At 39.7% G+C, this 27229-nt stretch overlaps 8 protein-coding genes across 9 annotated transcripts; 4 read left to right on the top strand and 4 right to left on the bottom strand.

Moving 5' to 3' along the window:
- Positions 1-3173: 3173 nt before the first annotated feature.
- LOC6557420 (larval cuticle protein 3) lies at positions 3174-3636 on the bottom strand. Its single transcript, XM_001983744.1, has 2 exons — positions 3625-3636; positions 3174-3557 (listed from the first exon to the last, which is right to left on the bottom strand). The coding sequence occupies exons 1-2, from the start codon at positions 3634-3636 to the stop codon at positions 3174-3176; spliced, it is 396 nt and encodes a 131-aa protein (XP_001983780.1).
- A 1235-nt stretch (positions 3637-4871) lies between these two features.
- Positions 4872-5407, bottom strand: LOC6557445 (pupal cuticle protein Edg-78E). The gene is made up of 2 exons (XM_001983743.1): positions 5396-5407; positions 4872-5333 (listed from the first exon to the last, which is right to left on the bottom strand). The coding sequence occupies exons 1-2, from the start codon at positions 5405-5407 to the stop codon at positions 4872-4874; spliced, it is 474 nt and encodes a 157-aa protein (XP_001983779.1).
- A 3398-nt stretch (positions 5408-8805) lies between these two features.
- Positions 8806-9484, top strand: LOC6557421 (pupal cuticle protein Edg-78E). The gene is made up of 2 exons (XM_001983742.2): positions 8806-8897; positions 8963-9484. Exons 1-2 carry the CDS (start codon positions 8889-8891, stop codon positions 9332-9334), a joined length of 381 nt encoding a protein of 126 aa, XP_001983778.1. The 5' UTR covers positions 8806-8888; the 3' UTR covers positions 9335-9484.
- Positions 9485-11016: 1532 nt separating this feature from the next.
- LOC6557374 (pupal cuticle protein Edg-78E) lies at positions 11017-12035 on the top strand. The gene is made up of 2 exons (XM_001983741.2): positions 11017-11437; positions 11499-12035. The coding sequence occupies exons 1-2, from the start codon at positions 11426-11428 to the stop codon at positions 11946-11948; spliced, it is 462 nt and encodes a 153-aa protein (XP_001983777.1). The 5' UTR covers positions 11017-11425; the 3' UTR covers positions 11949-12035.
- Positions 12036-13074: 1039 nt separating this feature from the next.
- LOC6557426 (pupal cuticle protein Edg-78E) lies at positions 13075-13521 on the bottom strand. Its single transcript, XM_001983740.1, has 2 exons — positions 13510-13521; positions 13075-13434 (listed from the first exon to the last, which is right to left on the bottom strand). Exons 1-2 carry the CDS (start codon positions 13519-13521, stop codon positions 13075-13077), a joined length of 372 nt encoding a protein of 123 aa, XP_001983776.1.
- Positions 13522-15876: 2355 nt separating this feature from the next.
- On the top strand, positions 15877-20464 carry LOC6557440 (broad-complex core protein isoforms 1/2/3/4/5). Of its 2 annotated transcripts, none has more exons than XM_032743423.2 (5): positions 15877-16503; positions 16564-17290; positions 17369-17643; positions 17735-17843; positions 19293-20464. In XM_032743423.2, the coding sequence occupies exons 1-5, from the start codon at positions 16333-16335 to the stop codon at positions 20462-20464; spliced, it is 2454 nt and encodes an 817-aa protein (XP_032599314.1). In that variant the 5' UTR covers positions 15877-16332. The 2 variants fall into 2 exon arrangements, with proteins under 2 accessions (XP_032599314.1, XP_001983775.1); XM_001983739.3 differs by having other exon boundaries at positions 16564-17275.
- Positions 20465-20482: 18 nt separating this feature from the next.
- On the top strand, positions 20483-21837 carry LOC6557058. Its single transcript, XM_043215676.1, has one exon. The coding sequence runs from the start codon at positions 20483-20485 to the stop codon at positions 20846-20848; it is 366 nt and encodes a 121-aa protein (XP_043071611.1). The 3' UTR covers positions 20849-21837.
- A 4031-nt stretch (positions 21838-25868) lies between these two features.
- LOC6557055 (NADH dehydrogenase [ubiquinone] iron-sulfur protein 3, mitochondrial) lies at positions 25869-27085 on the bottom strand. Its single transcript, XM_001983737.3, has 3 exons — positions 26814-27085; positions 26668-26739; positions 25869-26610 (listed from the first exon to the last, which is right to left on the bottom strand). The coding sequence occupies exons 1-3, from the start codon at positions 26875-26877 to the stop codon at positions 25961-25963; spliced, it is 786 nt and encodes a 261-aa protein (XP_001983773.1). The 5' UTR covers positions 26878-27085; the 3' UTR covers positions 25869-25960.
- Between the last annotated feature and the right edge of the window lie 144 nt (positions 27086-27229).

Below are 27229 nucleotides of genomic sequence, written 5' to 3' on the forward strand. Positions count from 1 at the left end.
CGCGTTTCCTGTGCGCTGTTAAGCTTAACAGGCCGCTGTTATGCCACTGTTGTTTGTTGCATGCAAACGAGGTTGTGTGTGAAAATGCTCGTTAATCCTCCATTGTGCATTAATAGGTGGAAAATTCGCCGGCAACAACACAATGAAACAGAGTGCAGGTAATCTTAATTGCACTCCTCTTGGTGGCTCTTAATGTTATATAGAAGTAATTATGCTAAAAGTACCTGATTAATATTTAATTTAGCACTTTGTGTCCATTGATTTAAGTTAAATTGCAATAATTTATGATCGCTCAGGGCAGCTGCTAAAAAGGGAGGAGAAACCGTTTAGCCGAAAGAGCTGTTATGAAGCGTTATTGAATTTCACCGCCTGTCAAATGCATGTTTTATCATCAAGTTTTTCTACACATTGTTGAGTTGTTAAATAAAAAAACATAAGCGCGATGACTCTCACGAAATGTGGAACGTGTCAATTGGGCGGCATCTTTACTGCAGGTAACACGTTGATGGTTTTTGGCGTTTTTTTCTGGATTACATTTTTGGGGCTGACCAAAAGGGCACTACACCACAGTTCACAGTTCAACTTTTTAATGGAGCAACGATGACGACGTTAGTGTCGGATGTGCGTCCATTACTGACTGTGTGTGTTGGTTCTTGGCTATTGATTTTTACTTAAAAATAAATTGGTTTCGTTTGTCTGCACTGCTATTTTGCTGTCGACAGCTCCTGGCATCGTTCATTGTATTGCGCCTCGACTAGCCAAAAAGTTTTCTATAGCAATTATTGCTTGAGATTATTTTTCATTTGGTCGCCCTGTCATCGCCTCCAGCAGTCAACTATTGTTATTAATATAGCTCAACGCATTGCTGTACAACTGGAAATATTGCAGTCCAAATGAAAAGTGAAGTAGACCAGCGTCACAAACTGAAAGTAAATGTATTATATTGCCAAATCCCATGTTTTCCGAAATATGTTTTAATGGGTGTTTAAAAAAATTTCAGCTTAAATGAAATGCTAAAGATTACGGTCGTGCAACCAAGTACACAATAAAAGTTCCAAAAACCCTTGCCCTTCTCAATGCTGCTTTATCCACTTTTAGCTTAATTGAAATGCTTGTTTTTGCCTACCCATTTCTTGCAATAGCTACTTCCGAGTAGTGCTTTTGGGCCGTATCATTTTCGGTCATTCGCTCGCATATTTTTCCGGCTACGTGACACATGCCGTTACAAAAACCATATCCCCCCCTTGAGGCGCACCCCAAAAACAGAATCCAGCTAGGAGTGACAAACAAAGCTATTTTTCTCTTTTTTTCTCTTTGGTTAAATATGAACATTTGGGGCCCTGTATACTACCACTACTATGTAGGTAAATACAAATGGTAGCCATTTCGGAGAGACAGAGAGACCTGTTTGCATATTAACAGGCACAAGTGGGCTGCCCCTAACAATATTTTCTCTATTTCTAATTCAATCCCTCTGCTCCTTTGTCTATATGCGATCCTGTTATCATAGCTGTTGAAAGGTGGAATTTTATGCGTGGGCAAAGAATAACAAAAAGTAACAATTGGTATAGTTGATAATAAAAATCACATATTTATCTTCTCAATTAACATTGTAACTGTTGCTCCCAGGAAGGTTTTCCAACAGTATTTAAGCAAACAAGCAAATCAAGTTTAGAGAAAATATATATTGTTTGAACAGTTGTGTATTATTTAATAATATGTATGAATGTATAAGTACACATACAAATATGAAAAACAAAACAAATGATAATAACGCATCTATTTTGAAATGTATAAACATCATGTGCTAAAGGACTGCTATCAGATATTAACACACACGCACACACCCATACACACACACTTTTGTCAAGCCCAGCATATAAAATTTGGAACGCTTTTGTTGCCCAGATAGGGCCCACATTTCCACAAAGCATTTATCATCAAGTTGAAAATAAAATGTTAAATAGAAGTTTTTGATTACACAGCAGGCAGGCATTGTTTTTGCAGGAAGTCGAACGACAAGCAGCATCAGCAGTCGAGCACGACCCACCTGTGGTAGGACGGAGAGAATAGGGACGCGAACGACCGAAACATATAAAGAGCGATTGTGTTTACCTTTCGTTTCCTGTGAATGGGCCTCTGAACGTGAATTTACACAAGTGTTAACAAACGTTAAAAATATTTATGCAAAAATCAGCCAAATGCTTGAATCTATCAGATATGCTAATATGTTTATATATACTTGCTTGGGTGTTTATTTGCACAAGTTTATACTAACCCAATTGTAACGGACACCCACTTATTATATAACGCCTATAGCAGATAGAGAATATATCCACACAGATATGTGTGTTTGCACAAATATATTTAATTTCCACATGTGCCTTAATCTTTTTAATTAACTACTCATATCCGCCACCGAGCATGTCTAATTGATATGGGGAGACTATTTGCCTGGTTTTGCGATTCCCCCCATTTGCCACAGTTCGTTGCGTGCGCTGCTTGTGCTTGTGTGTGTGATTATCCGTGTGTGCGATTGGATGTTAGTGCGCTAATACTCCTGTTAGATTCTTAATGAAATCCCATTTAAACAAAGGAGCTGCATGAACTGTCGGCTGTGAAATCATATATTACTGTTGGTGGTGCAAATATATTCCAAAAACGAAGCACTAAAATCAAATTCAAAATTATTGAAGTTTTTCATTATATGAACAAACTCTATAAACACTTGTTAAGTGTATAACTTCAGCATAAATTTCGAGCTTTGTATGTAGCATTTATCCACTGCTCAAACTACGATCCTAGAGGTATTAGATTTCAAAATCCATTCAATTTTGACGAAGTTATGTCAGTTAGACATTTAGAGTTATTTGGTCCCACTGTGCGCTGCTTGCACGGTGTAGCACTCATCGTTAAGGCGCACAAGGCCTTTGCTTATGGTATATACATATAGCTGTTGGCAATTTGGTGGTTTCTCGACTGTCATTAAGACACAAATTAAGTTTTTGCGCAATTGATAATGAATTGACAGGAAATCAGTTCAATTAGCAGCGTTTAATCGGCAAACTATACGATTATGTGCCGTAGTTTATTTGTACAAATTCAATGGATGTTGAATAAAAAATGGGAAAAATTAATACCCAGCTTAGATCTATTGTTATTTGATGACTCGCTTAATACTGCTGTTGACGCCGAAGTCTATCCTCTTGTTCCTCGGGCGTGGGATTCTTTTCAATGTATTCAAGTGCACGCTGTATTTCAAATGGGATTGGTGGTGCAACGGGCAGCAAGTCAGATTGCGGCTGGAAGCCATTTTCATCAGCCACATAGCTCACATGGACTGGAACTCCTTCAGGTGAAGTGTAGCTGAAACTTCCGACAGCAGAGTGGCCGGCTTGTCCTGTCTCGCTGACAGCACTGCCATCGGTTTTCTCAATATTGTAGGAGTAGTTTCCATCCGGATCAGCATTTGATTCTAATCTTGTAACTTGAATACTAGCGTCAGCTTCTGTCCTGGGAGCGGCGGCGGCACAAGCCAAGAGTGCAGCGAGCAGAAACTGTCAATAAAATATGTATCAATCAATATAAATCAGGATTATTAAATGAAATAGCAAGGCAAATTACAATTTTGTACATGATGCTAGCTTTAGTCTGTAAGTTTTAATATGAACTCTTTGCTCGTTATCTCCAGTATTTATACTATTCCAAATACAAAACCTCGATATCAGCAATAAACACTCAATATGTAAATCAAACTTGATGAGCGACCTAGATAAATGACATACTTATCAACAAAAGATTAACTTGTGACTTATCAAATGGCGCTGCGAGATTTAACTACGCTTACCAATGATATATACAACGATATATCTCTCAATCTGTCCATCTTTTAAATATTTGGTAGTCTACAAAACTCATATCATAGTAGCTTAAGTACCATAGCTACTCTACCCAAAAGAGACAAATTGCCGATGACCCAAAATCAAATGTGACTCCAGACACTGAAAATCACTCAAGAGACAATCAACGCTGGCATGTTAATTGAATCGAGTCGCGACGCAATGAAGAGCAGCAAACTCGATGTTGCAACATTAAACGAGTCAATCCAGTCAAACAAAACTCGAATGCAAATTAATACTAAGGCAAGCGGCAACAACAATAGTAAACGAATTTATAATTTAATTTACACGAAATTCAGATGAACATACTCTTAAATATATGCTGATATATATGTATGTAAGTTATTGTGCGGGGAAGAACCCTGTAAACGTGCGAATTATGAGGCAGCTGGTCGTGTTGTGGGTTGTTGGGTGGATTTGTTTGTTGGCCATATGGTGTCGGTAGGCAAGAGCAATGCCATTCGTACATAGTATAAACAACAATATTAAATTGTATTTTTTCTTTTATTACATTATTATTATCTCTGGCAATAAATGTCAACGTCAACGAGAGCCGACAAAGGACACACTGCGCCCAGGAGCGGACGACTAAATATGTTTGTATGTGGGTGTGTTTTTTTTTATATATGTATGTACAAAGCGAATGTAAGTGTTTGTATGTGCCTATGTGCGTGTGTGCGTATGTGTGAGTGAGAGTGCATGTCCCGACATGTGCGTGGGCATCCCTCAGCTCACCAGCTCCAGCAGCTGCTTCAGGTCCAGAGTCAAAGTTGTCAAAGTCGCTCTGATTGTTTGCTCATGTTTGTTGCCTCGGCCACGCAATAAGCATATGCAAAGACACAGCATATCACAACACACAGCACGACACACACACACACACACACACTCGAACACATGAAGGCCAAGAAAGAGAGATAGAGCGAGGCGGACTTAAACTACAAGATGAACATGTTAAGGGCAGAGTGCATCAATTTAAAATTTCTTCTCGTAGGGAAGACCCGATGCTGGGAATTGATGGCCCTGGTCGCCAAAGGAGTGGCCGCCGCCACCATGTCCATGATGATGCTCCTCGACCTCTTCCTCGGGATGGGCTTGGTTCCATTCCAATGACTTGAGAATCGCCTCAGGAATTGGATGTGGTGTTGGCAGATGCTCACCCTGCGGTTGGAATCCGTTCTCATCGGCCGTGTATGTCAATTGAATGAGCTGGCCTTCCGGCGTGTAATACTGCGATGAGCCGCTTGCATAGTAACCGCCCACTCCCTGCTCCTGCTGTGCAATGCCATTGCTTGTCTCGAACTGGTACTTGTAGCTATTATCATCCTGCTTGATTTCATTCACATAGCTGCGAATCTCGGCGTGCGCATCCGCGGAATCTGATGGTGCTGAATGCGAGGTGCCCAGGAAAACAACGGCAGCAAGCACGACGAGTTGCTGCAAATGGAAAGGAACTAGTCAATATCCACGACTCGAAATTTCCTCCTGTTACAACTTACGTATTTGAACATTATTGCCTGGCTTGGGGTATGTTTTGGAGATTTGTAGATTTTTGTTAGCTGTTAAAAGCCTAAGAGCTAAACTATGTTTGATGTTTGACTTTGGGTCGACCTCAGTTTTATATACCCCCAAAAATGGAATATCTATGAAAGTTGGAAAGGTGAGTGTGTGTGCATCCATTAACCAATGATAATGATGATTGGAGGCTAGAGGCCAAATCCAAACGGTTGCATTCCCAATTATGACAGCTGCGTGTCGATATGGCTTTAAAGCTTAAGCTTAAACCCTAATCAACAATCATTTTCATTTTCAACACTAATGCTTTCTCACTCTGCCAACTGAAACTGAAACCCAGACAGAAATCGAAACCTTAAACAAAACCAACAACAATCTGGCTGGCAGCACACTTTTTTTGTGATGTGGGGAGCCCGGGGTTCAAGAAACTCCGCAAGGTACGCGGTCTGCGCTTCGTTGCGGCTATTAAAGTAATTAAGTGTTGGTGTTAATTCATTAATTACAGTTGCTACATATATGTATTCACTTAGAAATGAAAGCAGTTCCCTTCCCTTCCCTTCCCAACGATGCTCACTAAATGTATCTGTTTCCTAATTTGTTACTCCGCGTCCATTTGACGGTTTACGTGTTGGATGAGCTGCTCTATTTGATTAAATCTATATTTGGGTGCTTGTCTGAAATTAGTATTCGTTCCACAGTTTGTATATTCACATTCATATATACATATGTACAATGGAAGTATGCATAATATGTGGGCTAAGTGATATATACATTTGTACTGCGATTATTTAGACAAATATGCTGGTAAAACTTTATTAAGCCTTATAAACTTTTTAAATGAAATGCAAATCATACTCTGTATGTTGTTTTAGTTATTTACATCCATCTCCCAAATATTTAATGCAACTGCAATTTGAGTGGGCGTTAGCTAGCATGATACAATTTAATTAATATTATAAACACCATTTTGGTAATTTATGTAAAAGAAAAACAATAAACGCTATCTGTGAGGCTTATTTTGTTTTTGGTTTGATGGCTTGCTTTAAAACATGAGCGGTTCAAAGCAATCCAGAGTTAGGCGTCACTTGGCCCCTTCAAATATTTATAATAACAAAAATGTGAAAGATTGTAATGTATTTGTTATCAAAACAATGTTCATTTGTATCAGGTCAAGTTTATGTTAAATCGAATATATGGGCTATCGATTCACTATTAATTAAAAACACCGAAATGTATCTCATGTTTTCACAATCATTCACAGCTATAAAGTATTAATTCCCATTGACAAATGATACACAAACTCATATGTGTACACGCCAAAAAATCAGATTTTTCAAGACAAAAGACAATCGCGAAGGTGCGACTTTGTAATTTTGTAAATAATAGACACCAATTAGTGCCAAATTTTAAGGTTTGTCTTTCATACGAAGGTCAGCGTTAGAATGTATGATGTTTTTGAAAGTAGTTGACATTGTGGCACTTATAAGCCAACCTAATCTAAAGCCCGTGTGAAAGTCATCAGTAATAGAGGCTGGATAAAGTTATCAACAACCCATATTCAACAATTTTGTATCTATTGGCAGCTGCATGCCGAAAACAACAATGGGATTTATAGTTAATGAATGGCCATAAATTTGGTCTTAATGCATGCATCGGCAGACCAAATGTAAATTAGAGTATAAAAAATATTCAAATGCCAGGTCTTATTAGACTTTTATGATGATCATCCGACGAACGAGAATTGGAAGTGCGAGCATGAGTTCACATTAAATGAAATACAAAATTGATATTGCTTTTTTGTATCCATGACCTTGAGACTTGTCGCAACCACAATATTTAGGTCAATTTTATTATTATTTTTTTTTTTTTGATTTTGGCTGGCAACAACTGAACGTGGAGCAAGTGCTCCTTTTTATATGACTTTAATGCGCCCCCCAAACAAGATTGAAATAAAGACTCCAGCGGAAGCCACTTAGGCAGCAGGCATCGAGGCTTCGAGGCAAGGAAGTGCCTGAGAATCGTAACAAGTTTTTCTTCTTTCATTTAAGCTCAGCCAAGCGGCAGACGCCACCCGACCAATTGGCTCCGAACAGCCGGTTCCGACAACAACAAAAAAAAACACAGAAAATACGAAAAAACAAAAAGCAAAAGAAGATTATGTTGCAGGCAAGCCCAACTCTGGCTGAAGCGTCGGCCGGTCTTGACTCTCCGACCAGCACTCGCCCATATGCGAATACGAGTATTCATAAAAAGCGTTCACAAATCTTATAAATGGAACAGCATGTAGCTGTAGCTTATTTCGTTGCTTTCCCTTTAGCCACTTATTCGCAATAGTGATGCACCACTAAATCACGTCAAATTGGCATATTGTACAGGATTTGACCTACAGTGGTGTAGATACCTGAGAAAAATGTACATGTTTTTTTTTATTACTTGTTTACCCGACATATATGTACATATTTTACCAGTATATATTTATGCATATTATCAACACATGACCCAATTTTCCAATTTATAAAGATAATATTAATAATACTTAATAATTTTTAATAATCATCAACAAACTTTCCGACTTTGTTACTGATTCCCTATTGCGGAAATCAAACGTTTTTAATTATATTTTATTGCAATTAATGCCCAAATTCATATTTAAACTAGTTGAACGCCTAATTTTTTAATTAGCACAGCCAAGTTATAATTTGGTTAACCGATAATTGTTAGGCATCAAATAGTCGTGACTGGAAGTTACCTTATACAGTGCTTGAGCTGCAACAGCACCAAACCTCCATCCGACCATCCCTGTCATATGCGCAAAATTTTTAGCCAAACCAGAAGTCGACACATGTTGCTGTGGCAAGGTCATGGCCTAAGCGCTGAAGCTCTGACATGGCTGGAATTTTGGCTCCTATGTGGCAATTCTCAGTGATTTTGTAATAAATGAATGCGCTCAGTTTTAATCGACTTTTGCACAACAACAATGTTGCATAAGATTTATTATAGATTTTTTAACGAATATTTGATTGCAGTAACATTAATAGAACATCTGTATATATGTATTTAAGCGAAGGAGTCATCTTCAACTACATGCATGTGAAGATATTTCATTAACAATTTCCCATTCAGACGACACAAAATTTTGGGCAAGGTGCTAATGAATCATTAAGCAAAGCATTCATAAAAATTTGATTTGATGTGCGGATCAAAGGCAGAACTTGGTTAAAAACCGGCAAAACTAAAACAAAAACCGCATGAGCATAAAATTTAAACAATTTATGGGCATGTCTGTGTATGTGTGAGAGTCGCAGCAGGGCCTGCAATGACTGTCTTGTATATCTTTTGAGTGTAGTTTCAGGTTCAATGCTGAACACCATAAAAAGTTGTCGCTGCCTGGTAGTTTGTAAAAAGCTGACTATAAATGGACTGGTACTCCATTTCGGCAGTATTCATTCTCGCATCGACTGCAAACCAAGAAGCACCATGAAATTCGTAAGTTTACAAGCCAATCGGAAGAAGCACAATCTAAATAGCCAATTTCTAATCAACTCTAATAGTTCATCCTGACCGTTGCACTTCTGGCCGTTGCCCAGGCACGCCCCGACTCCTTTGATGCCAACGCCGAGACGCGTGAATTTAAGAGTGATCTGCAGGAAGACGGCAGCTATTCCTATCAGTATCAGACATCCAATGGCATTGCACAACAGGAGCAGGGCGTCGGAGGACACTATGCGAGCGGCTCATCCGCCTACTACAGTCCTGATGGTCAGCTGATCCAGCTGACCTACACGGCCGATGAGACTGGTTACCATCCACAGGGCGCTCATCTGCCCACACCGCCACCAATTCCAGCAGCTATCCTCAGATCCTTGGAGTACATTCGCACCCATCCGCAGCAGGAGCAGCGTCAGGGAAATCGCTTCTTCTAAGTTGTTATACCTTGCAAAAACCAGTCATAGTTGTTTGCATTTTTATTTTTAAAACATTAACTTACACATTCTGGAAGCTTCAAGCTACCAAACGAATAATAATAAAACGTCGTACAAGCTATTTTTGTAGCTTCTTGGAAATAAAGAACTTCATCCATCAAACTGTATATGTTCTTGATAATTTTTTAATAACTGGCAGTTATTTGTAAGTTCACAAATAGCATGATTTTAAAATTAAATTTGATCTTAGCTTAAATTTTAATGAAACATTTTAGTTTATTCAAAATTCACCAAAATTATAAATGGTATTTCGACGTTTTGAATTTTAGGAGTTCTATTGGTAGATGTCCAATTAAACAGACGAGCATAATCATAAAGTGGTTAAATTAACATGGCAGTTATGTATGGGATACTTTTATTGGTATTTAGTTAGCGCATCAATAAAATGGATGAGGTAAATGTTTATTGCAACCTATCCCGGAAGCGAAACCAGCTTTGTCAATCTCCCGCTAAAAGCCATATTTATAAATTCTAAAGTTCAAAACTCAAACTATATGTATAAATAGTTATTCACATACAGTTATTGTGCTTCTGGTATTCAATACAGTGCATATTTTGAATAGTGCTTAAGACTTGCTATAAAGTGGACTATAAATTTCTAAAGTCCAGTTCTATAATACTATAATAATCCTATACGCATTCCGCGTTTATTAAAATAGCAATATTAATGCATTAATCTACATAAATTACAAAGGATTAAATTTAATATATTTCGTTTGATTCTCGCATTTTATAATGTGGAATAAAAATCTTAAGTGTGTTGGTTAGTGTTATCAAAATTCATATTATCTAACCTGCTTATTATTGTTTTATGTGGACAGCTAACAAAATATTCGACCGTCAATTCAGAATCAAACTCCTAATCGGTGTGAACTCTGACAGCCATGCATTTTAAAAAGCGACACTAAACTGGCTCTTAAAATTCAGTCAAAGAAATAAAGTCACTTTATCATTCATAAACTAGTTTGCGAGCTTATGGATCATTTTCAAATGTTAAGCAGTTGGCGGCTGCTATGTTTGGAACTTTCATAACTGATTGACAGTAACTAATTTTAATATACTTATAGTTCGTTATGCATTTTAAATTAGCCGATTAGTATTATTATAGATGACCAATGAACGCTTTTGTGGGTCAATACTAAATATAAATATTTATATTACTGCTGAGGCGTTCATATATTGACATTTTCTGACATAATCTTTTTTAATTATAATAAGAATGAAATGGAGTATGCAATAAAAACAACAGTTTGTCCACAAATCAAATTATCTAATCTGAATATGCAAAAGATACAACACTTCAATAAATACAAACCCACACCGACTAGAATACGAGCTAACGACAAATCTAGATGAATTTAATACTTGGACACGAGACTAAATCCTGTTTTCTAATATTTTATTTGTGGCCATTAAATTATCTCCAATGTCCAATTTATTAAGCGCATACATTTAGCACTTCCATTCAAAAAAGTGAATTAACATGTCTGCCCAAACAAAAAAAAAAAACCGGACAATGAAATCGAAATGAAAACTTAAAGGAAAAAAAAAAACTAAAGCAAGCATGGAGCCAAGTGAGACAATAAATTATGCTAAATATTTATAGCGATATATATGTACACTTAATTTAGTCAAATTGAGTTTTGGGTGTGCCGGTTGTTCCGCCCATCACGGCGGGGAAGTACAAGGAGGGAGTAGCTCGACATTGACACTGCTGCATGCGGCGATGCTTTTAGTTTCTTTCGCTTAACTTTTAGCCCACTCAAAAGGTTGACGTCGAAACGGTTTGGGGCTGCTGTTGCTGCTTTTATGCGTACACAGATTCTCCGGTTTTGGTCAATTCGGGTTATTGGACTGCTTTTTTATTGTTATAGTTTTTTAGATTAATTTAACAAGCATCCGACGTACAAATGGTTGAATCGATCAGGTTTTTTGAGAATTGTGATTTTTAGTATAAATTCGCTTGCAATTCACAACTAAGTCAGCAATCCAGCTTGTCTATCAGTCGAAGATACACAAATCATTTGAAAGATGTTCCGCTTCGTAAGTATTTCGTTCGCAACGCAAAAGCTACAAATTCTAACTGAGCATCTACCTCTTCTAGCTCCTTGTAGCCTCTGCATTCATTGCATGCGCCTATGGTGCATCCTTAAGCAACGATGCCTATGCCACTGCCAAGAGCGCTAGCGATATCCGTCCAGATGGCAGCTACAGCAACAATTATGAAACTTCCAATGGCATAGCTGCTCAGGAGCAAGGAGTTGGTGGCTACTCTGCAAGTGGTGGATACTCTTACTACTCTCCGGAAGGACAACTCATCCAGGTCTCCTATGTTGCCGATGAGAACGGTTTCCAGCCATCAGGTGCCCATCTGCCCACACCACCACCAATTCCAGCGGCTATCCTGAAATCCTTGGAGTACATTCGCACTCACCCACAATACGACGAGGCGGCCCACCAGTCCCGTAACGTCCAACAGTTCCAACAGCCCCGTCAGTACCAACAGCGTCCAGACTCCAGGCGGTTCTCCAACCAGCGCAAACTTGTCGGTTAGGAGTTAAAGAGTCTCTCGATTTTCTGAAAGCCTTGTTGATATGTATTATTTGAAATAAACATATGTAATGTGGAGTATATACTGAAATTGCAATGTGTATTTATCATTTTTTGATCAGCACAATAAGAAACGCATTTTATGTATTCTATATTATACTATTGAATCAATAATTTGCCCGTTCGATATATCTTAAAACACAGAAAATCCCTGAAAGTATGCTATGGACTATTGAAAAATTCAAACAATTTGGTAGAAGAATACAAGAGTTATATTAAAGCAAACACATATAGTAAGTTATTTTTCTACACATACATACATACATAACATGACTGAAAGAGTTGTTTGCCTGCATTTTTACAAAAGAAGTAGTTATGAGGAAATGTATTTTTATTTTCCAACTGACTTTTTTTTTGGCTTCTAATCCTTATTCAAACCAATCCACTGGATAATATTCCTAAAGGACTTCGAACTGCCACAACTTTATCAAAACTAAACCCATTTATATTGGAGATTTTTGTTTCTGCCATTCGTCTGCTCAAGCGAAGCAGACGAGAACAGTTCAGCAAAAGTACTCAACTGTAATTTAAAGCAATTAAAAACACGTTAGCCCTGTCAGCCATCAATTTGCGTTATAATCGGTAGCTCGTTATAAAACTGACTCGACACACAAATATTTACCACCTTCAAGTCTATTGTCAGCGTCCAAGTTGACTAAGTATAACGCTTGCTTTTGCATTTCATTAACATCAAAACAGGTAACGGCCGAACGACATTTGGCCAACATACGAGGTGTATCAGTTGGTGACTTCTGTTGCTAATACTGGCAACTCCAATCTCTGTAATCTTTAGTGTTTTAATTGTTGCCGACGCAATGTCTATGAATTTAATCATATCTCACTTAATGTAGAAGCCAAACGACCCATATTGGATGGACGTTGCCAGTGTAGCTCAAGGTTTTTTTTATAGTTAATCTCCCTCAGCTATCTTCAAAATAAGGGTATGCAGAGTATGGCCCAGTTGGGCGCACCCGCCTTTCTTCGTAAAAGTACAAATAAACACAAAATTAAAAAATTAATTAAAATTTACTATCTTAATCTTAACATTATCATTAGTTTGTTATACAATCTTATTTCTTGACCTGAATTACTTGAAACGGATGTGACTCAATGTAAGCCAGTCCCCGCAGAATGTAATCTGGAATTGGTGGAGGTGTTGGCAGATGATCGCCTTTAGGTTGATAGCCATTGACATCGGCTGTATACTCCAGGTGAATGGGTTGTCCATCGGGTGCTATGTACTGAACAGATCCTTCGGCATACGAACTGCCCACTCCTGTTTCCGCTGCCTGAATATTGTTCGATGTGCCAAATTCGTAGCCATAGCTGCCATCCTGGCTGATATGACTTGTATACTTGGTAATAACCGCACCCGACTCATCGCCTGCAATGCAGCCTGAAATTAGGCATATTACTCCAAAGATAAGACTCTAAAGGAAGATAATATAGTTTCGGTTAAGATGTCGTATTCTCAAGAAAATATATATTATATATATTTCACTTACAATTTTGTTCATATTTCTTGTGACTTTAACTAAATTCGTATTGCACGGATTGATATTGCAGATGATACTGATGTCCAAATCAGAAAATACATGACTTTTATAACAGACTTAGCTGGAAAATTTGACCTACACCTACAACACCGCAACGGCTTTAACTTAGTAAATATTCATATTAAAAGATTATTAATTTACGGAATTATTAATTTACGTATCTAAAATATGAATCTGACCGCGTTTTACACTGCATTCACAAATATGCTATTTGTGGTAAAACCGTCTTAATTGAGCTTTACTTCAGCACCGAATGCTTTAGTATTACGCAAAAAAAAAAAGATGTATACTAATTCCAGTTTATAAAGGTCATAACTCTTTGGTGAATGCATGAGCTTATCTTTCAGAGCAAAATAACAACACTTAATAACAATACCTATTGATTTCGGTCTATATATCTCATATGATAACTATCAGATATAATATAAATATAAGATACGTTTTATTGCCTATATACTGACTTTTATCAGTCGCCATTCCCATGATCATCTTATCGAATTAAAATATAAATTAGCATTTGGAAGACCAAAACGGATAAACAAATAGATGGCAATTATTGTGAAATGTATTAATATTCTTTTACAACATAGCATAAGCAATTTAAACAATAAATAAATAATAAGTAATAAACAGCTGATTTGTATGATCTACCCCATATGAATCATCATTTTATATCCAATACATATAGCAATGCCCGAGAAAAATTGTACATTTATTGAAAATCTCTTGCTAATTTCCAGTTATTTTTGTTTATGTGTTGATAAAAAAAAAGAATTTGTTCATAAACAAACCAACAAATACGGTTGAAAACGTTATCGCTAGAATTTGAAGTAAAACAAAATTTGGCATTCCCGCAAAGAGCAACTCTACTGCTATCGTCATTGAAATGCTGCACTCGCCTCATTTAACAACACTAATATCGCACAAGAATGGCTTGTAACTCTCTGATGTCTGTATTCGATAGTCACAATATATGTTATTACTATCATATTGAGAAGTAATAAGGGTATTCAGCTATCATATTTCAATGCTAAACACACATTTTTATTTCAGCTTGGGGATTACAATTATCAAAATAAAATCATTAAAAAATGTTATACCAAATGTGCTGTATTTCGTTGCAGCACGGTCTTAAAATGTACAGAGCACAGTACAAGAACTATCGCATAGTAATATATCGATTTAAAAATTTATTCGGAGCTATCGATAGCTATATTCAATGCTTTCCAGATCTGCTAAGCAACCCTGATTATCAGGCCTAATATCGCAATAAAAGAATAAAGAAGTAAAACGTAAGAATTGCATTACTTCCATAATTAATTTAAACGCAAGCTAAATAAAGCGAATTTACGCACAATGTGAACAATTAAAAGTGAAAATGAATAATGCATAAATACTGTTTGAAATAGAATGTGTTTAATATGCCTTTTGATAGCTTTTGCAAACCAATAATTTTTCTTACAAGCGCGCCATTTTGTTTTTGGACTTTCTACTTCTCGCCGTGTTTTCTTTTGTGCAAAATAATAAAACCTCCCCCCCATTACCACCGAAAAAAAGAATCGAAAACATTGCCAATTGCTCGACTAATAAAAATGTAAATGTATACCTGAAAAGCAATTATATAGTAAAAACGCGCGACACATGCACATACGTGTGTACATACCTAAATAAAGGCTGCTGAAAATGTCAATACGATGAATAAACGAAGCAGCGATTAATACGACGACGTCGGTCGTGGTCGTGCCTGTTGGCAGAGACAGGGGCAGAGGCAGAGGGTCAGACGCGCTAATTACGTCATAACAATCAAAGAAAATTCAAGGTCTCCATAGCGCACATCACAGATATGAAGCCTATGTATTAGATTTCGTTACGTTTTCATTAAAAATAAAACTTAGGGCAAACTAAACCAACAAAAAAAAACAGTACACAGACTTTCTGTTAAATATCCGAGCATCTGTCCCCGTGTATGTATATGCATGTATGTGTGTGTGTATGTTATTCGCGACTGTATAATTACACACATATAAATTGACGTACGTATTTTGTTGTTGCTGTTGGCACTGCTGTTTTTGTTGTAAGCAGCAACGTGAGTGAGCGCATAGAGAAAGAGAGTGGGAGAGAGAGAGAGAGCGAAAGAATGCGCGCGTAGACAAGTAGAGAAGAGATAACTTCACACACAGAAAACGGCGGAAAACAAGAAGAAGAACTCGAAATAGTTTAACCAAACAAATTTTAATATTGCTCTTATCAAATAAATATGTCTACATATATTAGTATATAGAAGTGTATACTTATATTAAATACTCCACATTTCAGCACCACATAAGATGTTGCGTGCATATGTGTATGTGTATATGTACAACGGTGCGGCATAGAAACCGCCGCCAAACGCCAAAAGTTCATACCTACATATATATGTGTGTCAGTAGATGCAATACATACCAACAGACAACGACCAGAAGAACAGCAACAAAACATCACTTGAAGAGTCCCCGAAAATAATATTGCACATACATTTTAATTAAAGCAAAACAAAAGAACCCAAAAAAAAAAGGTAATATCAACGAGGAAAAAAACGCAGAAATCAATAGGTGATAAAGAAAGTGTTGTTATCAGCGTGTTTTCGTCATTACGTTTTGGAATTGGAACTGGAATTGGGTTTCTGTGCTTCGTTAGTATTTGCGACATATTGTTGTTGCTGCCGCGAGACAAAGTACGCGGCAGCGGCAACGGCATCGCGCTTTGTTGCTGGAGACGACGTTGACGCTGACAATGTCTGTGCAGCAGTTCTGCCTGCGCTGGAACAATCACCAGCCCAACTTCATATCGGTCTGCTCATCCCTGCTGCACAATGGGACGCTAGTCGATGTCACGCTCGCTGCGGAGGGCCGCCAGCTGCAGGCTCACAAAATTGTGCTCTCCGCGTGCAGTTCTTACTTTCAGGTGAGTCGAACATCAAATACCAACTGAATATATAAATTTAAAACTGTATCTTTCGTACAGGCGCTCTTTACAACGAATCCGTGCCAGCATCCGATTGTCATACTGAAAGACGTGCAGTACGATGATCTCAAGACGATGGTGGATTTCATGTACTACGGCGAGGTGAATGTGTCACAGGAACAACTGCCGCACATTCTGAAAACGGCGGAAATGCTCAAGATCAAGGGCCTGGCCGAAATGCCCACTGATCCGGCCAACCTCACCAAGTCCGACAGCAAATCGTCCAGTGAGGCGACCGAGTTGCTCGGTCAGGCTGGTGCCAATGTGGCCGGCACTGGTGCTGGTGCTGCAGCGTCTAGTCTAGGAGCAGCCAGCGGCAGCAGCAGTGCAGGCGATTCGCTTTGGAGCAGCAGTGAGGCGCAGCAATTTCAGCAGCATCATCAGCAACAGCTGCAGCAACAACTGCAGCAGCAACAGCAGCAGGCACAACAGCAGCAACAACAGGCGCAACAGCAACAACAACAGCAGCAGCAGCAGGCGCAACAACAACAACAGCAGCAGCAGCAACAACAACAGCAGCAGCAGCAACAACAGCATCATCATCACCATCATCATCACCAAGCACAACAGCAACAACAACAGCAGCAAGGGGGCAGCCAAGCGCAGGGTTCGCAGACGCATCACCATCAGCTGAGGCGAACGCCATCGCCGCTAAGTGCTGGCACCTCCCCGGCCACGCGGCGCAAGCGCTTGCGTAAATCCTCGAATAACGGTGAGTGTGACTTGGGTAAAGCATCGTACATCGAATAATGTAAATTAGTAGTCCAGATGTTAATCATTTAATTTGTTATTGGGCATTGAACAGGTTCTGGTGATCGCAACAACTCGGAGGAGCAGCACAGCAGCTCACTGGATGCAACTGGCGCCGCTGGCAGCGCTGCTGGGCTGAGTCTGGCACAGATGAGTCAAATGTCGTTTGGCGGTGGAGCGGGTAATAATTCGACTGCATCACTTGGTAACCTCGCGGGACACTCGATGCATGCCTCCAAGCTGCTTAAGGAGTCAGCAAACACTGAGCTAGAGCAACAGCCGCAGGATTCGGATCTGGACGATGCCCACGGACACATACATATGCAAATTGTAATGAAATTGGTCACGTTAATCCTATATCAATTTTGAAGCATTTTACTGAACTTCATCTCTCTCATCCCATTTATTGCTGGCCGTGCAGAAGCCGGAGGTGGACATCGGCAGTGTGAATCAAACGATGCCCCTGGATATTTCTGGCACCACAACACCATCGGAACACGACGCGCCCAATTCACAATCGTCGCACTCTGGTAAGTCCTAAAATATTTGTACAGCGTACTTGCTAAAAATGAATCGCACAACAGAAACTCAACTGATTTTTAAGGCAATAGAAATTAAATTTAAAAAAATAAAATACATTTTGTAAATGATATTGGCACTTTTAAGAAATGTTGGTAAGGGTTAAGAAAATTCAAAGAAACTTAATTCTAAGTGTTTAGCTATAATCAAAATTCTTGACAGCTAAAAGCACTGAGCAAAAAACAAAATTGTATATTTACTGTTACAAAGAAAGTATATTTTATTTTGAATTGAATTATTATTGATGATCTCTTTAAATGACACATTAAGTTAAATATTTGTAAACTGTGCGATTCATTTTTAATGTGCCTATGCACTGAATGAGTTACAAGAAATTGATGCGCTGAAAAAAAAAAAACACTTACATAAAAAATCATACGCCAAGATCGATCATGCTTCATTAAGGGGTTGTACTTTCTATATTGCCTATATCAGGCTGCCAATGCGGGAGTCGAGTTGAGGTGCTCCAATTTTGGTCCCTACGTTTTTTGTTTATTTCTTGTTGATTTTGCCATCATTAATCATTATTTCATTCTTAAGATTTTGCTCGAATGTAGCTACTCCTGTTGTTACTCTGCTATCGCTCATTCACATGTCACTCATTCCATATACGTACACACATACACACACACATACATACATACATACACAGACACACATACTCCACATACAACTACAATTACGTTCAAACAATTTAAGTGCGATTCAAAGCGCTTGGAGAAATGAATGCTAAAGCTAAATATGAAAAAAAAAAATACAAAAAAAAAACATAAAGCATAAAGACTACCGTTATACCGATTAAGTGCGATTAAATTAATTATGTTACATCAAATTAATGCATTTGTATGTACATGTGTATATAATTAACTACTATTGTGTATTCTATTCAAAAACGAAATCCTACCTGAACTTGGGAATGGGAGAGAGCTAGCACAGAGTCCAAAAACTAAATAACTGTATTTTACTGATTTGAATATTTCTAATTTTTTTGTTATTGTCGATTTGATTACTAAACTCTTTTGTTTGGCAATTTCTGTTTTTGTTTTCTTTTTAATTTTTTGATCTTTTTTTTTTGTTTTTTCTTGGGGAAAGCATTTTAAAGAGCGGTTTTCGAATGATAATGATTTAGCATTAGCAATCTTTCTACTACTCGATACCGAATACCAAATACCATTCTATCTACTCTGTAAACCACTTACTATACTCTATGCCTGTTGTCCAATGGTTTGCCCTTATATTTCCAAAACTCAGATCTTGGCCAATTGAAGAGCCCCGTCCCTAAACAAAACGATAATTGAGAGTAAATTTTATAGAGAGTAATTTTGTTTCGATTTCAAACCCGTACTAAAGACAAAACCAAATCTTACGCCTGTCTCTCTCTCTCTCTCTCCCCTTCCCAGGTCTGCAGTGGACAGTTGTTGATTCAAACTATTCGCGCTTTTCGATGCCCGCCTGCCAGTCCAATTTGATTGGCAATGGCAACGGCAACGGCAATCAAAACAGCGCCGCGAATAGCAATGCCGGCGTCGGTACCGCCGGCACCACCGCCGACCAGCGTCAACAGCAACAGCAGCAGCACGAAGCTCAGCAGCAGGCGACGCAGCAGCAGCAACAACAGCATCTGCAGCAGCTGCACTATCAGCAGCAGCAGCAGCAACAACAACAGCAGCAACAGGGCGCCACAGCTGGTCAGGCGTACTCGTCACAAATCATAACCGTAAATAATCTGGTCAGCGGGTATGCAACGGCCGCTCAAAATCTGTCGCCCACATCGCCCAACGAGTCCAATATGGTGCAGTCCGTCTACAGTCAGGGTCCGACACCCACACAGTCGCCTGTCCACTCCGGCGTGGGCGGCGGCGGCGGCAGCAGTGCGGGTGGAAGTGCGGGCAGTGCTGGCGGCGGCGGTGGTGGCAATAGCAGCAGTGGCGGTGGCGGCAGCAGCAGTCAAGTGACCAAACGCAAGCGATCCGTAAATCCCCAGGGCGATGAGAATTTCATCAGGGCATTGGAAGCGGTGCGCACCGGCGGCATCGGATTCTGCAAGGCTGCTCGCCTCTACGGCGTGAACAATCGCACGCTTTGGCTGGAGTACAAGAAACGCGGTTATCCGGTGTCGAGACCGAGCATAAAGGCGCGCGTCGTCAAACAGGAGCCGAATCTATCGCCATCGCCCACACCATCCACAAATCCCGGCGACGATACGACCAACGAAACATATGATCATCTAACCGCTGCAGCCGTTGCCGCAGCACAAACAGCTGCGCTCAACATGCAGATACCGCCGCAGACGGAGACGCCGACGCCATCGCTGATGTGCGCGCCGCATCATGCGAGCGCAGGAGCGGCCACCTCAGCCGGTGGGGCCAACACGCATCCGACCATCGGCGTGATGAGCCTCTTCGATGCCCGCTACATGGACTCACCGGCCAGCGTGCACACCATGTCCCGGCAGAGGTATATCGATGCGACGGGCGCCGGTGCAGCTGCTGCAGCGTCGGGAGCGGGCACAATCAATGTTAATCCGGCCGCTGCAATGAATCTACAGAGTATTAACTTCAACTCAATATAGAATACGATTTCCAATCACATGGGCGTTGTTGCCGCCGCCGCCGCCGCAGCGGCAGGTGTAATGCCTTTGCAGGTTGACCAACTGAGCATAGGCAGCGGCGGCGGCGGTGGCGAGTCTGCGCACGGGCCAGGGCCAGCCCAGTTGCTGCAGGCGGCCGCTGTGATGGCTGCCAACGACCCAGAACCAATGAGCATATCAGCCGTGCCCGTATCGGTCTCAGCAATGGGAACTGCGCATAGCGCAGCGGCTACCGCTTTTCTTTTCAATAATTTTGTAACTGTGGCGGCGCCAACACATCCGTCGCCGTCGCAGCCACCACCATTGGTTGCCAGTACGTTTGCGCCGCTGGTTAACACTGGCCTGCAATACTTAGACAAATCCTAAGAAGAACCTCGACTCCCTCAATCCAGGCGCACAGCCGTCTCTCGATACAGGTATTAGGGCAACGGCAGCTACTAGTGTGAACTACAGTCAATATATAAGGCATTGCGAATCGGAACAGCAGGGGGTATATGGATATAGCGTGATGTCAGGCAATGGAAAAACATGTACACCCACTAGGATATAGTGTGTCCCTAAAAATAAGCAAATGTGCCGATAATACACACACACACACATATGTATGTAATAATTCATAGAACTTAATTCCTTAAACAACATGTTTCAAGCCGAACATTATTTTTACCGTTGTTGAGCTAAGGAATCGGTATTACAGTAATTGTATATGCAAACCCAATTTGTATTTGTACATAAAGTTATATACATTTTTATTAGTGTTAAATCATCGAAAAGCAAATGATTTATGATATATCGACTTAGCTAGTATGTATATACAACTTTTAAATATAAACTACATCAAAAACGGCCTAATTATTTTCATCAATGTAAAAGAAGTTCCCCCGTTCTCCCTTTAAATCCCGGCACTCGTGTTACAAAAGCAAACCCTTATTACGTATACATTCTAACTCGCATAATTAAATATATATATATATATGTATATATATATATATATCGTGAATATATATTTTTTGTACAGATAAAGGTCAAACAGTTTTAGTTGAAATGGATGTTTGTATCTAATTTGGGGGAAAAAGGATCAGTCGTTAGACGGATAGTGTTATAATCCGTATAAAATAAACCGTAATTAAATAATTAATTAAGCCAACTCAATAATGTATGATATATATGTACGTACCAATATATATATTTGTAAATGTACGCATTCATTTTGTATTTTCGATTTTGGGATGGTTTTTTGTTCTGAATTTTCTGAATCATGGAAGCCACAATTTATACAGAGACTGTATTTAAACAGTTCAATATTGGCCCAATAAAATGTTTACACCATTCCACTAAGAGTTTCTGTTGAAAATTTTATAAATTCTACTCAAACTTAAATATACATATTGTATATATGTATGTTTGTACAATTTGTTATTATTTTTGGAGTGCAATTAAACACATACACTAAACATATCTTAAAGGGATTCTTGGTTTTATAATTTTGGAATTAATTTATTGTACATATTCCATATACATTATATATGTTTTACTATATATATACATATGTACTTATGGAGAGCCATACGCATACGATAACAAATAGGACTAAATGGGCAAGCCATATACGCAATATACAAAACTAAGATAACTCGTAACCACCCAAAATCCTAAATGGAGACTGCAGAAAGTAATGGAAAAATCGAATAAGAATAGTGTGTTTTTAATACAATACATATATATATAAATATATATATATATACAATAAAATCAAATACTTATAAATATGTATGTAATAAAATAGAGAACTTTTTATATTGTCTGTCGGAAGGCAAACTAAAAACCAAGCGTGATTTGTTAGAAGTCATTTGTATTGTAATTATAAACGTAAAACTTTGGTAATGCATTTTAATTCCTACATCTAGATGCATAGATCTTACACACGCCAATAAAACGAATACTAATTCATCAAAAACAACGCAAACGAAAAAATAGCATAAACAATAATTATGACTAACTCTGTTTCCTACAATTGCGTGTTTAACATATACAGTTATATATATATTTAATTATTTACAATTACTGTACTATTAGTCATCGGTAGTAAATAAAAAAGAAACGACTGTAAAATAAGTTACGGAAAATTTATGTACGATATAATGTAACTAACGAAACGAACCTTTTAGATTTTAGGCTTCTTCAATGTGCAAGAAACGAATAAAATTTAAAAAAAAAAACTTGTCATTCATGTATAAATCCAATTCATAGCTTTACTTTCGATTAATTGTATAATTTTATTTGATTTGTTTAATCACGATGATTTAATGTGTTTTTTTTTTGTACCGCTTTTCATTACAGAGCCCAGTCCGGCGCATGTGACTCAGCATCATCCGACGCTGGCCATTATGCACAGCCAGGGCACCAGCAGCAGCAGTGGTAGCTTTGAGCGCACACCAAGCGAAACGGAGACGGCCACAGATCTGCAGACAACGCAGTCGCCGGGCGTGATGGGTTCGAAGAGGAATCGTGTGCTTACGCGACAGCCAAGGGTGAAACGGGACAGCGACAGCCTCTCGTCGACCAATCAGATTTCACCGGATACGGCTGCAACAACGCTCGACTTTGATCCGTTCAATGCCGCGGGCACGACAACTGCCATAGCCAGGGACTACTCGACACATCATCATCATCAGGCTCAGCAGCAGCAGCACCATCATCATCATAGTCCGCATCATCCGCATCTGTTGACAGTACCACCTCGAATTGAGCGGCACGCATCTGAGCCTGCGCCCAGTCTCGCATCTCCTCCGACCCCGCATCTGCTGAGTGTGCCGTCCAGCACGCCATATCTGATTAAGCAGCACTCGGATCCGCTGTTGCCGCGCCAGCACTCGCTGCACTCCACCGGCAGCATTACGGGCACAAATCCATTTGCGCCATTACACCGGCAATACTCGCATCCGCTATCGGGAACTAATGCTGGATATGTGCCGCCAGCTCCGCTGCATCATCCACATCATATCTCGCTGCCCGAGGCAATTTATGCCTCCAGCTCGCCGCCGCCAGCCGGCTCCTCGCAGTACCTGGTCCCCACGCGCGTCGTCAGCACGTCGAGTGAGGCAGCGGCGACGCCAACAAACTCAGGTGGCACGCCAGTTTCAGTGGTCACATCGCCACCTGCAGGCAGCAGTCGCCAGCCTTTCTCGCCCACATACGGCGGCAGTACGGAGCCGTCTCCCATTCCGGAACGTCGCTCGCCGCACTCTCCGCTCACACACATTGTGGAGCGCAGCAGTGCAAAGGTCGAAACAGCGAATGGTGGTGGCGTTGGTGGTGGAGTTGTCAACAAGCTGCGCAGCTCAAAGTCAACTGGCAGCAGCAGCAGCAACATTCACCTGCATCCCAGCCAGACGACGACGAGCAGTTCATTTGAGCATTTGCCCACGCTGCGCGTGAAGAACGAGGAACTGCAGCGTTCAGTGTCTTCACCACAGGTATGTAAATAAAACATAATCCTTTGAAGATTTTTATTAATTGAATTGCTTGCAGACCCAACGTGAAATCATTACCTTGGAGAATCCACGTTCTAGTCATTGTCCGGTCATACGACCAGGTCCAGCGCTGGGCTGCAATTTCTGTTGGAATACCATCGATGGACATGGACGCATTTTGCGCCGCAAAACGAAATACCATTGTCCCGAGTGTCAAACGAATTTATGCATCGTACCCTGTTTCCAGGAGTACCACGAGCGGCTTAACAATGAGGCAGCCGCCGCCGCCACAAGCAGCAGCAGCAGCGAGAGTCACGCCAACACCAGCAGCAGCAAAGGCACCTCTACCTATGCGGCAGCTGCTGGTGGTGGTGGTGGTGGCGGTCCAGCTGCTCGGCTTTACACGAAAACCGAATCGATATAAGCCGCACCGTGGAATCGAGTGCTTTGGCTTTACACACACACATTTGTATTTTGTGGCACGACGGATCAAAATGGGCGTCTGTCAAATTTGTTGTTTGTCGCCAGGAAGTGCCGCTACCGGTTGCTGAAGCATTAAGCACGGCCAGCATTAGCGCACTTTTCATCCTGCATCGAAAATTTTTCATTTGTCGCAGTTCCACTGTCTTGGACGGATATAATGCCGCCAGCACAAGGACTGTTCAAGCGCGCTCTAAGCGCAGCTAAATTTGTTTTGTACCTCTGCGCCAAATTTGTGGTCGCAGTGATGTAAAGTACATATGTACATGCATAAATACATACGCATATGTATGTTTTGACACATTTTAAATTAATCGTAACCAAGCTATGTAAATGTAAAGTAATTGTTACGTACATATGTATGTATATTCTTGTACAAATTGCAGAAGTAAAAATACAAAAAAAAAAGAATCAAAGAAATAAAGCATCAGCGGTGCAGCTAAATAGTATGTGCAACTAATCAAGCTCGAATCAAAAGTTATATATATATATATACATACACATATATACAGCAACAAAAATTCAACTTGTATACTATATTTGTACACAGAGTGGTCGCTAGGCAAATAGAAAGCTTCGGATTTATAGGTGTAATGAATAATGAATAATTGTGAAGAAAATGATTTCAAAATTAAGAAATCACAATTCAAATTTCTGGAATATTTTATTTTCGAGCGATCACTGTATTTGTAGTACTACATACTTATTAACGTCCCGCCAAACAACTAGGATTGCAGGAGAAGCCAGGCACCGCTGCGCAGGCGCACGATTTTTCAATATGATAACCTGGTAAACTGAATTTTTGTGTTAATAACTGTTTTGTAAGCGTAACAATAACAATAACAAAACAATTAAAAAAAAGAAAGAAAAAAAGAAGAAATCCCCATGCATATGCATGTATCGTGGTCATATATGCATTAATCCAAGCACATCTGTGTAAACTTAAATGTTAATAGGTATTTTTAAAAACGAGAATCAAAAAATCAAATACAATTCTCAACATTTTCTCTGCTGTTTAATGTTAAGCTTGGTTATTAAATATGAAGAGTACAAAGTGAGGTTTGCAAATATGTCAAACAGAAACGTAATGCCAACTAAACCAAGCGAATAACATTTAAATGAATTCAATTCTAGATGGAAATTTATGCGATTTCAAATATTGATGTTGTAATTCGATATATAAATATATATATGTGTATACTTTTTAATCAGCTCATGAGAATTTAAGAATATCATGTAAAACTCAAAGCATGAATCAAAAAAAAAAAAAAAAAGGAAAAAAATTGTGAAATTGTCAAAAGTTTCTAAGTTACAAAAAAACATATTTTATAAAACTTGACATTGTCTATTTTCTTACTATTAGAACCGGACTCTCGAAGCCTGAATGAAGGATTTAACTTTGTGGCCTCTATCAATAAATCATTGTTTTTAAATTTACAATTTCTACATATCGTTTTTATTGATGTATTCATCTAGTAATTACCATTAAACAAACAAACTGCAAAATACTTGTGATGCGGTTCGCTTACTTCTTGGCTGGCTCCACCACCTCGGCTGGTGGGTTTGCATTGCGGAAATTGGGGAACTGCTCCCACGGTGCCGACAGATCAAACTTTCTAAATTCCTGTGCCAGCTCCAAGGGTTCGCAGACGACGCGTTTCTTCTCGTCGTCATAGCGCAGCTCAACATAGCCGGACAACGGAAAGTCGCGACGCTGTGGATGTCCCTCGAAGCCGTAGTCAGTGAGAATGCGTCGCAAATCGGGATGATTGGCAAAGAAAACACCATACATATCCCAAATCTCACGCTCATACCAATTTGCCGCCTTGTGCACCTCACAGGCCGAGTCTAACGGGGTCAGCTCATCAGTGTAGGTCTTGACCCGAATGCGAGCGTTAAAGCGCAGCGACAGCAAATTATAAATAACCTCAAAGCGATGCTGGCGGCACGGCACATCCATACCAGCAATGTCAACTAAATTAGTAAATTGTGCCTGATGGTGATCCTTCAAAAACTGAAGCACAGGCACAATGCCCTCGGGCGCAATGAGTATCTCCAGCTCATCGCCTGAGGTCAATTGCACCTTTTGCACGTACTTCGGCATGCACTCGGCAACATAGCGACCAAAATCGGAGAGCGATGTCCGAGCAGCGGCGTCCGGTTTGCGTATAGTGGCTGTCAAAACAGTTAGAATTATATAAAAATCCATTGCGCTTCTTACGGACTACTTACGTTTCTCGGGGGCTTTGGCATCGACGGCAGCAGTGCTGGACAAGCGCAGAGCAGCTGTTCCAGCGGGCACCACTATATATACGTAAAGAATATGTTATAGATTTGGTATTATTAATTATAATGCTGTGCAGGCTTTGGTTAGTTACCATGCTTGGCCGTCAAGGCGGCGGAAGCAATTCTGGCACCCAGACTTCTAATTAAGGCGGCCATACGCTCGTTTGAAGTTAAATATTTGCGTACAAATCTAATATTCTGCACAATATTTGACAGTTTATGTAACAACAAAACGTCAAGGTGCCAGTGTTGGCCAAGCTCGATTTATTTTGTGAACTAGTTCATTGTTGAAAGAACGATTTGCGTGATACTTTCAAATTTGATTCCAAAATGTTTAATATTCAATGATATTTAAATGCCTGGAGGTCTGCAATCTGTGTATATTTCAACTCCAGCTGAAAGGTCAGGAAACTAACTATGAAGCAAATTTCAGAAGTAGACTCAGAGGAGCACTAGCTTATAAAATATTTTTTATGAATTTTACTGTTACAATTATAAAGAAGTTTTT

This window comes from Drosophila grimshawi, unplaced genomic scaffold, assembly GCF_018153295.1.
Source record: "Drosophila grimshawi isolate 15287-2541.00 unplaced genomic scaffold, ASM1815329v1 contig_44, whole genome shotgun sequence".
Taxonomy (NCBI): domain Eukaryota; kingdom Metazoa; phylum Arthropoda; class Insecta; order Diptera; family Drosophilidae; genus Drosophila; species Drosophila grimshawi.

Bases quoted from the DNA above. Each gene is read 5' to 3' on its own strand.
- LOC6557440 (XM_032743423.2), top strand. From the start codon at position 16,333: ATGTCTGTGCAGCAGTTCTGCCTGCGCTGGAACAATCACCAGCCCAAC. The intron at 16,504-16,563 runs GTGAGTCGAACA...TCTTTCGTACAG, and splicing joins CGTGCAGTTCTTACTTTCAG to GCGCTCTTTACAACGAATCC. The intron at 17,291-17,368 runs GTAAAGCATCGT...GGCATTGAACAG, and splicing joins TAACGGTGAGTGTGACTTGG to GTTCTGGTGATCGCAACAAC.
- LOC6557058 (XM_043215676.1), top strand. From the start codon at position 20,483: ATGGGCGTTGTTGCCGCCGCCGCCGCCGCAGCGGCAGGTGTAATGCCT.
- LOC6557055 (XM_001983737.3), bottom strand. From the start codon at position 26,877: ATGGCCGCCTTAATTAGAAGTCTGGGTGCCAGAATTGCTTCCGCCGCC. The intron at 26,740-26,813 runs GTAACTAACCAA...ACGTATATATAG, and splicing joins CGCCTTGACGGCCAAGCATG to TGGTGCCCGCTGGAACAGCT. The intron at 26,611-26,667 runs GTAAGTAGTCCG...CTGTTTTGACAG, and splicing joins TGCCAAAGCCCCCGAGAAAC to CCACTATACGCAAACCGGAC.